The 14,146-nt window shown below is 50.1% G+C and overlaps 1 protein-coding gene across 1 annotated transcript in view; it reads right to left on the bottom strand.

Moving 5' to 3' along the window:
- The window catches only part of LOC122935196 (DNA (cytosine-5)-methyltransferase 3A-like), a 37,716-nt gene that overhangs the window by 12,325 nt on the left and 11,245 nt on the right, over positions 1–14,146 (bottom strand). The window contains exons 7-12 of the mRNA XM_044290959.1: positions 10,337–10,378; positions 6,497–6,576; positions 6,198–6,310; positions 1,140–1,323; positions 960–1,044; positions 415–560 (exon numbers count right to left, since the gene is read on the bottom strand). Coding sequence (XP_044146894.1) covers positions 415–560; positions 960–1,044; positions 1,140–1,323; positions 6,198–6,310; positions 6,497–6,576; positions 10,337–10,378 — 650 coding nt within the window. The remainder of the gene's footprint in view (positions 1–414; positions 561–959; positions 1,045–1,139; positions 1,324–6,197; positions 6,311–6,496; positions 6,577–10,336; positions 10,379–14,146) is intronic.

The following is a 14,146-nucleotide window of genomic DNA, read 5'->3' as shown; positions in this document are numbered from 1 at the left end:
TTTCAGTTGTTTCACACTTTTTTGTTATGTATATAATTCCACATGTGTTAATTCATAGTTTTGATGCCTTCAGTGCGAATCTACAATTTTCATAGTCATGAAAATAAAGAAAACTCTTTGAATGAGAAGGTGTGTCCAAACTTTTGGTCTGTACTGTATGTGAGGGGTGCACTGACCTATGTGAGGGGTGCACTGACTTCTGTGAGGGGGTGCACTGACCTATGTGAGGGGTGCACTGACTTCTGTGAGGGGTGCACTGACTTCTATGAGGGGTGCACTGACTTCTATGAGGGGTGCACTGACTTCTGTGAGGGGTGCACTGACTTATGTGAGATATATTCTTCTACATTCAGGTCAGATTATAGTGAGTCGCCTCCACTCTTCTATAAGTTACTATGAAGGTTTGTCGCTCACCTGTCTCCTGGTTATGTTCTGTATGTCGCCCACATAGACGATCTGCCCTGGATGGCGTACCCGTCCTATCGTGATGGCGTCCTCACACACCTCTGACGCCACATATTTTTCGACGTTGATTCTAAGCTTTTTGAGAACCAGTAATCCTGGGCGTCGTGTAGGAGAAATACAAGAAGTGAGGAGTTTTCCGGAGTCAAAACCACAATAAAGCTCCTGAATCCCCCCCCCCCCCCCCCTCTATGACCTCCAGCTTGTCTCCATCATGATACCGCCTGTCACATACCTGTCTGCCCTTTCCAACACAAACGGCACACTCCTGAAATACTCTGTGCTGCTGGGGACCCTGCTCGTTCCACCTTGTAACTCTTGTAAGTCCACAATCTTCAACAAGATCAGTACACTCCTCTCCTGAAATACTCTGCACTGCTGAGGAATCCTGCTCCTTTCACTCTCAGTGTGTGATATGCTACTCATCTTTAAAGAAGTCTTCGTGCAGACTTCCTGAAACTCTCTGCACTGCTGTGGCCAGCTGCCATTCAGTTTACCTGTTGCAATGCCATCAAAGAGGGACAGTACTCTGATTGGCTTCCTCCTGTCTGCAGGCAGTGGGGGGTAAAGCGGTGGCGGGTCCTGTAACATGTATAATGCAGAAATATTGTATAATAATCTCCATTAGCGCTGCAGCGGCCTCGTGTATGGGGCCCTGTGGCCCCCGGTGCACTCACATAGTCCTGGTCGTGGGTGTTGGACAGCAGGTTCTGCAGGTGGCGGGGCCAGTCCTCCCGTCTCTGCAGTAAGTCATGGACGCGCTCCTCTCTGCACATGTAGCAGCTCCAGGGATCCTCATCTATGGCGGCCTGAGAGGTTCCTCGTCCCACCAACAAGTCTACGCATTCCACACAGAAACACCTGGGACATAACGGGGGAGATGTTGGGGGTTATTCTTCAATTTTTCTTCACAGGAGTGAAAAATGCCAACAATCCGGATACAACCGGCAAAATCTGCAGACACTGAACGTGTAGAAGGTGCTGCGAAGCCTTCCGCTCGTCCCTGGCAGATCCTGACACGATCCATATCGCTGGTGCGGAAGAGACCTCTAAGTCCAGTCATGGCCAAGTCTCTTCCTACCCACCGATGCGGCTATGTTAATAAAACTGTCGCACGGCCCCATGCATCAATGACGAACGAGTGAAGCGCCGTAGAAAATAGACCAAATGTGTGACTAATTCTGCCAGAAAAAAGGCACAGATACATAAAAACATACACGACCCCTAAACCACGACCCCAAAGTCAGTGGAACCAGGAAAAAGAGACAAAAAAACAGGCGCAAAACGAGTAAAAAATAGAGTCTGACGAAAAAAACGCAAATAGGCGCAAATATCCATAATAAATGACCCCCCCCTTGTTTCTTCTTGCGCCTCGTCATACAGTAAATGAAGCTGATATGAGGCAGTTCATGAGCCTCAGGCCTCTTACACACGACCGAATGTAGTTTCCAGTCCGCAAAAAATACGGATGACGTCTGTGTGCATTCCGTATTATGCAGAACAGAACAGCCGGCCCCTAATAGAACAGAGCTATCCTTGTCCGTAATGTGGACAATAATAGGACATGTTCTGTTTTTTTATGCAGAACGGAAAGATGGAAAAACGGAAACGGAATGCACACCGAGTACCTTTTTTTTTTTTGCGGACCCATTGAAATGAATGGTTCCGTATACGGTCCGCCAAAAAAACCTGGAACGGAAACAGAAGGAAAATGTTTGTGTGCAAGAGGCCTTACAGAAAAACTACCCCCGCCCCAGGCTAGCCTGGCCTTTGGCCTCCATGTGTCCCTGTTTCCAGGACAGAGTCCCAGCTCCGACCCTCCCAACTGTCAAAAACCTTTCATCACCGGCCACGTGACCTAATATTGTTGCGCAGCCGGTCAAAAAGGGGACTATTTATATGTCTAAAATAATCACAAGTCCCTTGAAAAATGACCGTATGTGCAGTCTCTTCTCTGGTGCAGTCAGTGTGTGCAGTCTCTTCTCTGGTGCAGTCAGTGTGTGCAGTCTCTTTCTCCTGTGCAGTCTCTCCTCTGGTGCAGTCAGTGTGTGCAGTCTCTTTCTCCTGTGCAGTCTCTCCTCTGGTGCAGTCAGTGTGTGCAGTCTCTTCTCTGGTGCAGTCAGTGTGTGCAGTCTCTTTCTCCTGTGCAGTCTCTCCTCTGGTGCAGTCAGTGTGTGCAGTCTCTTTCTCCTGTGCAGTCTCTTCTCTGGTGCAGTCAGTGTGTGCAGTCTCTTCTTTGGTGCAGTCAGCGTGTGCAGTCTCTTTCTCCTGTGCAGTCTCTATCTCCTGTGCAGTCAGTGTGTGCAGTCTCTTTCTCCTGTGCAGTCAGTGTGTGCAGTCTCTTTCTCCTGTGCAGTCTCTTTCTCCTGTGCAGTCTCTTTCTCCTGTGCAGTCAGTGTGTGCAGTCTCTTTCTCCTGTGCAGTCAGTGTGTGCAGTCTCTTTCTCCTGTGCAGTCAGTGTGTGCAGTCTCCATCTCCTGTGCAGTCAGTGTGTGCAGTCTCCATCTCCTGTGCAGTCAGTGTGTGCAGTCTCCATCTCCTGTGCAGTCAGTATGTGCAGTCTCTATCTCCTGTGCAGTCAGTATGTGCAGTCTCTTTCCCCTGTGCAGTCTCTTCCTCCTGTGCAGTCAGTGTGTGCAGTCTCTATCTCCTGTGCAGTCAGTGTGTGCAGTCTCTTCCTCCTGTGCAGTCAGTGTGTGCAGTCTCTATCTCCTGTGCAGTCAGTGTGTGCAGTCTCTATCTCCTGGGCAGTCAGTGTGTGCAGTCTCTATCTCCTGTGCAGTCAGTGTGTGCAGTCTCTTCCTCCTGTGCAGTCAGTGTGTGCAGTCTCTATCTCCTGTGCAGTTAGTGTGTGCAGTCTCTATCTCCTGGGCAGTCAGTGTGTGCAGTCTCTATCTCCTGTGCAGTCAGTGTGTGCAGTCTCTTTCTCCTGTGCAGTCAGTATGTGCAGTCTCTTCCTCCTGTGCAGTCAGTGTGTGCAGTCTCTATCTCCTGTGCAGTCAGTGTGTGCAGTCTCTTTCCCCTGTGCAGTCTCTTCCTCCTGTTTGGTCCCTGCCAGCAGTCTTTTTCTTCTGTGCGCTTGCTGTATGCATTCTCTTGCTCCTCTGAGGTCACTGTGGACAGTCTCTTCCTCCCGCGTGCAGTCTCTTTTTCTCGTAGTCTTGTCTCTCTGCAGTGCAGACTTCACCTGACTACAGTTTTGGGAAGTAACTTTCTGACACCTTTCACTGTCATCTATATTAACTCTCCTGTGACTGTTTCTTCTGTTTCTGGGTCCTCCATAAGCCCCTCCCTTTCCGTCTCCACCCTCCCTGGCCCCTCCCCTTTTGACTCCACCCTCCCTGGCCCCTCTCATTCGGTCTCCACCCTCCCTGGCCCCTCCCCTTTTGACTCCACCCTCCCTGGCCCCTCCCTTTCTGTCTCCACCCTCCCTGGCCCCTCCCCATCTCTCTCCGCCCTCCCTGGCCCCTCTCATTCGGTCTCCACCCTCCCTGGCCCCTCCCCTTTTGACTCCACCCTCCCTGGCCCCTCCCTTTCTGTCTCCACCCTCCCTGGCCCCTCCCCTTTTGTCTCCACCCTCCCTGGCCCCTCCTCATCTCTCTCCACCCTCCCTGGCCCCTCCCTTTCTGTCTCCACCCTCCCTGGCCTCTCCCCATCTCTCTCCACCCTCCCTGGCCCCTCCCCTCACATGGCTGGATGTTTGCAGAGTGTGACACGTGATTTGGTGACAGAACTTTCACCATGGATGTGTCAGACCGGGCCGGGGCCTCATCTACAGTCTGTAGGTAATGCTGGGAGGTGTAGTCCAGGGTGACATCAGCGAGGGGGTAGCTTGCTTCTCCTCCTATTCTGTAGCTCAGCGGTCCCCAACCGCCGGGCCGTGGCCTAGGACCGGGACCTGGAGGATGGTTTGCCGGGCCACGGCGATCAGGGCAATCTTTAACGCTGTACTAATGAAGCCCTTCCATTATGGAAGCGCTTCATTAGTACAGAGGGACCAGGAAGCGGTGAAGGATCTGTACTCACCGCTTCCTGGTCCACAGCTCGGCTATCGGCTGTGCAGGGCTGCGCACAGCGTGAGGTCGCTCTGTGATCTCACACCGTGCGCCGCTATACACAGCCGACAGCAGAATGAAGAGGATCGCGATGGTGACCAGGAGCAGGAGAGGTAAGTGTTTATTTTAATTTTATTTAATTTGCACTAGGTGCTGATGGCTGACCCGGGGGACATTGGGCAGACATGAGGGGCTAACATGAGGGGCTGACATATGGCTGACATGAGGGGCTGATGGCTGACATGGGGGGCTTATGGCTGACATGGGGGGCTTATGGCTTACATGGGAGGCTTATGGCTGACATGGGAGGCTTATGGCTGACATGGGGGGCTTATGGCTGACATGGGGGGCTTATGGCTGACATGGGGGGCTTATGGCTGACATGGGGGCTGATGGCTGACATGGCGGGCTTATGGCTGACATGGGGGGCTTATGGCTTACATGGGAGGCTTATGGCTGACATGGGAGGCTTATGGCTGACATGGGGGGCTTATGGCTGACATGGGAGGCTTATGGCTGACATGGGGGGCTTATGGCTGACATGGGGGGCTTATGGCTGACATGGGGGGCTTATGGCTGACATGGGGGGCTTATGGCTGACATGGGGGGCTGATGACTGACATGGGGGCTGATGGCTGACATAAGGGGCTGATGGCTGACATGGGGGGCTGATGGCTGACATAAGGGGCTTATGGCTGACATGGGGGGCTGATAGATGGCTAAAGGTTTGGGGGTTGATCTGAGCCATTGGGGGTCTGATCTGAGGTCTGATTAACATTGGGGGTCTGATTGCTGGTCTGACCTGAGGTGTAATGAAAAATATTTTTTTCTTATTGTTCTCCTCTAAAACCTAGGTGCGTCTTATAGGGCGAAAAATACGGTACAGTGCAGCAGAGACCAGTGCATCAGAGACCAGTGCAGCAGAGACCAGTGCAGCAGAGACCAGTGCAGCAGAGACCAGTGCAGTAGAGACCATAGTCAGTTTACATAGTCGTTATATAGTGTTATATATTTTATTATGCACCTTGTGTTTTGTTATGCGCGTGAATCAGTCAGCCCCCCCCACCCGGTCCCTGGGAAAATTGTCTTGCATGAAACTGGTCCTTGGTGCAAAAAAGGCTGGGGACCACTGCTGTAGCTGCTGCCTGAGACATGACTGCAGGAGAGGAGACATCATGTGACCCAACATCTTATCTCTACCTGTGATCTGAGCTCCCACAATGCACTGGTCTCCGGTAACGGCAGAATTATGAACGCAGCTCTGGATAACTATCATTTTATGCAGATTCATCTTCTAAGTGGAGTAAAGATGTAACTTATGTTGTCACAAATTTTCTGCTTTTTTGCATCAATGATTTTCTTTCCTGGGAAACTTTTCTTGGTGACGGAGCGCTGCACATTGTGTGTGCATTCACTGTGAAAGAAGTTCCGCTTCAAATTCCATTAGGAGCCATTATCCATTATGGCCAGCGGGTGGCAGTAAAGCACCTCTTTACATTGTAGTAGTCTATAGAAAAATTAGGCTCTATTGCCACCTGCTGGCCAGAACAGGCACTACCTCCATTTTGAATCTTACAGTACCCTGTGCTCTGTAGTAACATGTCATTTTCTGCTAGGAGTCTGAACATGGACGTGTGTCCTTCTAGTGTCCACTGTCGTGTATTCCTGCATTTCACTCACCTCCAGCAGCTCCTGTTACTGCACATCAGAATCTCCTCCCCGGAGCAGCATATGCTGCAGTAACTCTGCCGCCCGTCCTCACCGACATGATACCCCCAGCTCAGGAACCAGCTCTACATGGGGGGGACAGAGGACAGATAGTCGTTATATGAGGATGGGCTCGGGACCAGAACTCATCTATCCCCCTCATACCACCTGATAACCTTTAAATTATTAATATTTGAAAGCTCCATTAATTCCATGGTGCTCTCCATGAATATATTAGATGAAGCTCCATGTCAGTGCAGTGAGATAATTACCTTGCATCTGCTGCACAGGCCCCCAACAAAGAGGGGGTGCAGGTCACTGATACTGAGGTCTCCACAGGCAAGGCAAAAATCTAGAAGAAACAGAAGAAGCAGTGTCAAGATAGAGAGGCCCTCACCATTAAACATAGAAAACTATTGTCTATCAGAGACTGAGACAACCAGACTTCCAGGATAGGACCACGTAGCATCTACCCCAGGGATGGCCACCTAGCTTTCCCAGAGTCCTTAACGGTGAATCTTAATTGCTGTGCGACATCTCCTGTTCCTGTAAATATATGATCTACCTAGAGACAGAGAGACACTGCTGTATCATCTATCTCCAGCAGAGGGAGCCTGGACAGAATGTGTGCAAAGAACACTGCTCCAGTGTGTGCAGGTGTGTGCTGAGGATACTGCTCCAGTATGTGCATGTGTGTGCAGGGAACATTGCTCCAGTGTGTGCAGGTGTGTGCCGAGGACAGTGCTCCAGTATGTGCATGTGGGTGCAGGGAACACTGCTCCAGTGTGTGCATGTGTGTGCCGAGGACACTGCTCCATTATATGCATGTGTGTGCAGGGAACATTGCTCCAGTGTGTGCATGTGTGTGCCGAGGACACTGCTCGAGTATGTGCATGTGTGTGCTGATGACACTGCTTCAGTATGTGCATGTGTGTGCAGGGAACATTGCTCCAGTGTGTGCATGTGTGTGCAGGGAACATTGCTCCAGTGTGTGCATGTGTGTGCAAAGAACACTGATCCAGTGTGTGCATGTGTGTGCCGAGGACAGTGCTCCAGTATGTGCATGTGTTTGCAGGGAACATTGCTCCAGTGTGTGCATGTGTTTGCAGGGAACATTGCTCCAGTGTGTGCATGTGTGTGCCGAGGATTCTGCTCCGGTGTGTGCATGTGTGTGCAGGGAACATTGCTCCAGTGTGTGCATGTGTGTGCCGAGGACAGTGCTCCAGTATGTGCATGTGTTTGCAGGGAACATTGCTCCAGTGTGTGCATGTGTGTGCCAAGGACAGTGCTCCAGTGTGTGCATGTGTGTGCAGAGAACACTGCTCCAGTATGTGCAGGTGTGTGCCGAGGACACTGCTCCAGTATGTGCATGTGTGTGCAGGGAACATTGCTCCAGTGTGTGCATGTGTGTGCAAAGAACACTGATCCAGTGTGTGCACATGTGCAAAGAACACCGCTCCAGTGTGTGCACGTGTGCAGAGATCACTATTTTAGTGTGTGCATGTGTGTGCAGGGAATATTGCTCCAGTATGTGCATGTGTGCAGAGATCACTGATCCAGTGTGTGCATGTATGCAGAGATCACCGCTCCGGTGTGTGCATGTGTCTGCAAAGAACACTGATCCAGTATGTGCACGTGTGGGCCGAGGACACTGCTCCAGTATGTGCATGTGTTTGCAGGGAGCATCGCTTCAGTATGTGCACGTGTGTGCAAAGAACACTGATCCAGTGTGTGCATGTTTGCAAAGATCACTGCTCCAGTGTGTGCATGTTTGCCAAGATCACCACTCCAGTGTGTGCATGTGTGCAGAGATCACTGCTCCAGTGTGTGCATGTTTGCCAAGATCACCACTCCAGTGTGTGCATGTGTGCAGAGATCACTGCTCCAGTGTGTGCATGTGTGCAGAGATCACTGCTCCAGTGTGTGCATGTGTGCAGAGATCACAGCTCCAGTGTGTGCATGTGTACAGAGATCACTGCTCCAGTGTGTGCATGTGTGCAGAGATCACTGCTCCAGTGTGTGCATGTGTGCAGAGATCACTGCTCCAGTGTGTGCATGTGTGCAGAGATCACTGCTCCAGTGTGTGCATGTGTGCAGAGATCACTGCTCCAGTGTGTGCATGTGTGAAGAGATCACAGCTCCAGTGTGTGCATGTGTGCAGAGATTACTGCTCCAGTGTGTGCATGTGTGCAGAGATCACTGCTCCAGTGTGTGCATGTGTGCAGAGATCACTGCTCCAGTGTGTGCATGTGTGAAGAGATCACAGCTCCAGTGTGTGCATGTGTGCAGAGATCACTGCTCCAGTGTTTGCATGTGTGCAGAGATCACTGCTCCAGTGTGTGCATGTGTGCAGAGATCACAGCTCCAGTGTGTGCATGTGTGCAGAGATCACTGCTCCAGTGTGTGCATGTGTGCAGAGATCACTGCTCCAGTGTGTGCGTGTGTGCAGAGATCACAGCTCCAGCGTGTGCATGTGTGCAGAGATCACTGCTCCAGTGTGTGCATGTGTCTGCAGGGAACACTTATCCACAGAACTCTTGTGTACGTTCAAGAGTTCCCCCCATGCCAAATTCTTGACCTAACCCCTTCCCTCCAGCCAGGGTGTAACTTAACCAGCATGCACTTTCTATAATACCGGTGTCTTCTAATGTGGCACAAAGGTCTTTGGGCCCCTTAAGGCTTCTGGGCCCAGTAGCGACTGCCACATCTGCACCCACTATAGCTATGCTCCTGAGTGTGTGCAGAGAACACTGCTCCAGTGTGTGCACATGTGTGCAGAGACCTCTCAGAGTTGGACCCAGGTACCATAGAAGAACCAGAACAACAACAGGAGAAATTATGACCTTGTGGTCCCAATGCAGAGTATCAGAACCGGTTGGCAGGAAGTACAAACCACAGTGCTGATGGAGAACAGGGGAATCCTCCGGACAGTCATCTCCGGTGGAGGCCACCGGCTGTATACAGAGGCTAAACACACTATTGTCCTCACAGCAGAGACTGATCAAGCAGGGTATTATCCTGACTGCCCCTGAGAGGGAGGTAAAGACTGTTTTAGCTGCCCCCAGCCCATCACATGTCACATCTGTATTCCACCTTCACTTCAGCAAAGAAAAGTTACCGTAATCGCACCCAGTCTGTCTGTCTGCCCGCACCTTACATGACTAAGATCTGAGATACACAGACACGTCTGCACTCGGCGTCGCGTATGTTCTGACTTCCGCTCTGTTATTAAGTTTGGCCGGACTAGGGCGCAGCTAAGGGTAGGCCAGCATGATTAGGTTTGGTTGTAGGGTCTTGGTGGTTAAGGGGTTAAGGTATTTGAAATGAATGGTGGGGTGGGGGGCGTTGCTTTAGTGGGGAGGAGGCTGGGGGGCTATTTATGGGGGTGTAGTAAGGCGAGGGGTGCCATTTTGTGGAAAGAAAAACTCCCACCCTCCCGTATATTGGAAGTAGTGGGGGGGGGGGGGGGGGCGGTGAGATAGTGGAGTGAATCAAACCAGGTTTTGTGGATGGTCAAAGGCGGTTTTGTTTGATAACGATAATATTAATTTTAATGGTAATAAGGCAATAAGAGGCAGTTATGGGGGATGTTTGTTGATGGTGGGGAAAAAGGTATGCCATGGCAGTCGAGGCGGTAGGAGGTACTGGAAGCTAGGACTACGGATCGGTATTTGAGGTTGAGAGGGCCCCTTATGGTGGGGGCTGGACTCTCATGGTGGGGCTTACCTGTTCGGTTTGGCAAGCCGTCCACCACCGGGTGTCTCCGAGCTTGTATAATGCGGCTGGAGGCAAGGTGGATTTGCAGTGTGGTTGTGTAAGTGGACAATTTGGGGCTTCCAGGACCTCCTTCGTCTGCGGTTATGTTATTTATGTTATGTATTTATATTAATAATAAATGGCTGCTGTGGCCAATTAAATCCATTTGATGAGTGGTGTGGTTATTTTGGGGGGATAATGGTGGGTAGACGGGTATGGGGAATGGTGGGATTAAGAGGTGGGTGAGACCTGGAGTATCAACCAATACCTTAATCATGTTGTCACACAGTCTGCTGGACAGAGTTGCAGACAAGAAGCTACAGAGGTTCTTCTCATTACTACAGATGGTTCCTTACCTTCCATGTGTCTCATCTCCTGCCTCACCTCATCGAAGAGAGCTTCTGAAAGACATAAAGAACCTGGATCGGTGCCCATGTTATACCAGGATATGTGCCAACATTATAATCAGTGCCCATGTTATAATCTGTGCCCATGTTATAGCAGAATATGTGCCAACTAGAGATGAGTGAACCAGTCGAGATTTTTTTCGGGTCTGATTTGCAGAATGTTTGAAAAAGTTCAGTTCGGACGTGAATCAATTAGATTCCAATTGCCCTGAAAGTCGGTATATAACTCCCTTTTAGGAAATTTTTTTGTTCATTTTGGATAAGTTTCTTCCCCCCCCTAGGCTTTTGGACACAATGGCAGCAATAGTAAATGATGTCTGAGGGACACTGACATACATAGCTGGGGGGAAATGCACGTTTGACGGCGGTAACATACGGCGTGTTTAATATCACACCGCGCCGCCACATGTGTTCTGCTTTCTCACATTCCTATGTTTCCAAAAACTGTCCCTTATTGGGGGCAGATGATGGTTAAACACACACACAGCTTGGGGAGGGGGGGGAGCAATTGTCTAAAAATTATGCCTTCACAGGGTCAGAATGGTGCCTACACGACACGCACAAGTGCTGATTGTCAGAAAAAAAAGTTTCTCATTATGAACGAGCCTAAAATAATTCTCCCTTTTATTTGGGAGCAGCAGCAGTGCAGTGTAGATGTGGAAAGGGTATGCTATGGATATAGTGGCATGCGGCTGCAATGGTGGCCGTCTATAGGTAGTAGTAGTAATGGTAGTAGTGGCAATAGTGGTAGTAGTAGTATTAGTGATAGTGGCGGTAGATGCTTTGCATAAATGGTGGTTGCAGTCGGGGATTAACAGGGAAGAGCAGCAGCCATATGGTACATGTTGTCAGAAAGGCAGCAGCATGATGGAAGATGATGGTCGGCAGGTTGCAGTAGTTGCTCGATGGAGGTGGCAGCAGCCATACAGAACGTGGTAGTAGTTAGGCAGACAGACAGGGGGGAAGGGGGAATGTGAGGGATCTCCCTCTCAGACACACTGTTGGCAGGCGTCTGTCAACCGCAAACTGCGACTAGCTGCGTACACAGTGTTTTCTGGTAGTAACGTAATTTGTCCTGCGAGGGGAAAATATTCCCCCATTTTGCTTTGACAGCGAAGGTCTAAAAGCATGGCTATCCAGTAACCATCAGACTGCTTGATGTCAACACTATGCCTGTCACTGCATAGGCAAGCGAGTCTACAGGTTGCCATTCTGGCCAGCATGCCCGAGGAGCCACTTCTTTCCAACTCCACCCCCACTGAGACGATTGGGTGTCGTGGTCAGTGAAACTATCATCATCATCCTCTTTCTCTTCCAACTCCAACGTCTCTACCTCCTCCTTAAGTGACAGCTTGCTGTTCATAGAGATTTATGGGGGTGTAGTAAGGCGAGGGGTGCCATTTTGTGGAAAGAAAAACTCCCACCCACCGTCCCGTATATTGGAAGTAGTGGGGGGGGGGGGGCGGTGAGATAGGGGAGTGAATCAAACCAGGTTTTGTGGATGGTCAAAGGCGGTTTTGTTTGATAACGATAATATTAATTTTAATGGTAATAAGGCAATAAGAGGCAGTTATGGGGGATGTTTGTTGATGGTGGGGAAAAAGGTATGCCATGGCAGTCGAGGCGGTAGGAGGTACTGGAAGCTAGGACTACGGATCGGTATTTGAGGTTGAGAGGGCCCCTTATGGTGGGGGCTGGACTCTCATGGTGGGGCTTACCTGTTCGGTTTGGCAAGCCGTCCACCACCGGGTGTCTCCGAGCTTGTATAATGCGTGTGCAATGTTGAAATTCAGCAGTTTAGCTACAGACCGTTCTGATGCTGCAAGTCTAGGAGAGCGTTCCTCACCACGTGAGAATGGTTGAAAAGAGGGACAGTCTCCTGGACATTGCCAGCACCTTGCCCAAGCCGGTGCAATGTGTTAGGTCATGCAGGGCACATGTGTTATTTCCCACAGGTTCTGGGAGGCCAGGATATTGCACCCAATGTTGCTGACCACCTTGCCCAGTTGGAGTCGGCGAGATGACAGCCAGCGGGATGCTTGCTGCTTGATGTACTTGAGCAACTGCTCGCCAGTGTGGCTACTCTCTCCCAGGCCAATCAGCTCCAACATGGCTGCATCACCAGATCCCGAAGCAGATGTGGCTCTGGCTGTTCTTTGGGAGGTACGTGGCCTCTGCTATTTTTTGCTGCCGGCACCGCTCTTCTCCACTGATGTTGCTTCCTCCTTAGCACCCCGATCCAGCTCCCAGGTCCTGTCCTCACCCTCCCTGCCGCTTTTTTCAGACTGGGAGATATTGTGGTTGGTTCCTGGGGCCCTCCTTCCCTGCTCTGAGTTTTCCCCGACTGCCACTGTCGCTGCCCCATCACCAATGATATGGGTACAGGGGACACTATTACCACCACCACCATCAACACAGGTATGCATGTACAGTACAGACCAAAAGTTTGGACACACCTTCTCATTCAAAGAATTTTCTTTATTTTCATGACTATGAAAATTGTAGATTCACACTGAAGGCATCAAAACTATGAATTAACACATGTGGAATTATATACATAACAAAAAAGTGTGAAACAACTGAAAATATGTCATATTCTAGGTTCTTCAAAGAAGCCACCTTTTGCTTTGATTACTGCTTTGCACACTCTTGGCATTCTCTTGATGAGCTTCAAGAGGTAGTCACCTGAAATAGTCTTCCAACAGTCTTGAAGGAGTTCCCAGAGATGCTTAGCACTTGTTGGCCCTTTTGCCTTCACTCTGTGGTCCAGCTCACCCCAAACCATCTCGATTGGGTTCAGGTCCGGTGACTGTGGAGGCCAGGTCATCTGGCGCAGCACCCCATCACTCTCCTTCATGGTCAAATAGCCCTTACACAGCCTGGAGGTGTGTTTGGGGTCATTGTCCTGTTGAAAAATAAATGATGGTCCAACTAAACGCAAACCGGATGGAATAGCATGCCACTGCAAGATGCTGTGGTAGCCATGCTGGTTCAGTATGCCTTCAATTTTGAATAAATCCCCAACAGTGTCACCAGCAAAGCACCCCCACACCATCACACCTCCTCCTCCATGCTTCACGGTGGGAACCAGGCATGTAGAGTCCATCCGTTCACCTTTTCTGCATCGCACAAAGACACGGTGGTTGGAACCAAAGATCTCAAATTTGGACTCATCAGACCAAAGCACAGATTTCCACTGGTCTAATGTCCATTCCTTGTGTTCTTTAGCCCAAACAAGTCTCTTCTGCTTGTTGCCTGTCCTTAGCAGTGGTTTCCTAGCAGATATTCTACCATGAAGGCCTGATTCACACAGTCTCCTCTTAACAGTTGTTCTAGAGATGTGTCTGCTGCTAGAGCTCTGTGTGGCATTGACCTGGTCTCTAATCTGAGCTGCTGTTAACCTGCGATTTCTGAGGCTGGTGACTCGGATGAACTTATCCTCCGCAGCAGAGGTGACTCTTGGTCTTCCTTTCCTGGGGCGGTCCGCATGTGAGCCAGTTTCTTTGTAGCGCTTGATGGTTTTTGTGACTGCACTTGGGGACACTTTCAAAGTTTTCCCAATTTTTCGGACTGACTGACCTTCATTTCTTAAAGTAATGATGGCCACTTGTTTTTCTTTACTTAGCTGCTTTTTTCTTGCCATAATACAAATTCTAACAGTCTATTCAGTAGGACTATCAGCTGTGTATCCACCTGACTTCTCCACAACGCAACTGATGGTCCCAACCCCATTTATAAGCCAAGAAATCCCACTTATTA

The sequence above is a fragment of the Bufo gargarizans genome, chromosome 4 (genome assembly GCF_014858855.1).
Source record: "Bufo gargarizans isolate SCDJY-AF-19 chromosome 4, ASM1485885v1, whole genome shotgun sequence".
Lineage (NCBI taxonomy): Eukaryota > Metazoa > Chordata > Amphibia > Anura > Bufonidae > Bufo > Bufo gargarizans.
This window is presented reverse-complemented; position numbering and strand designations above follow the sequence as displayed.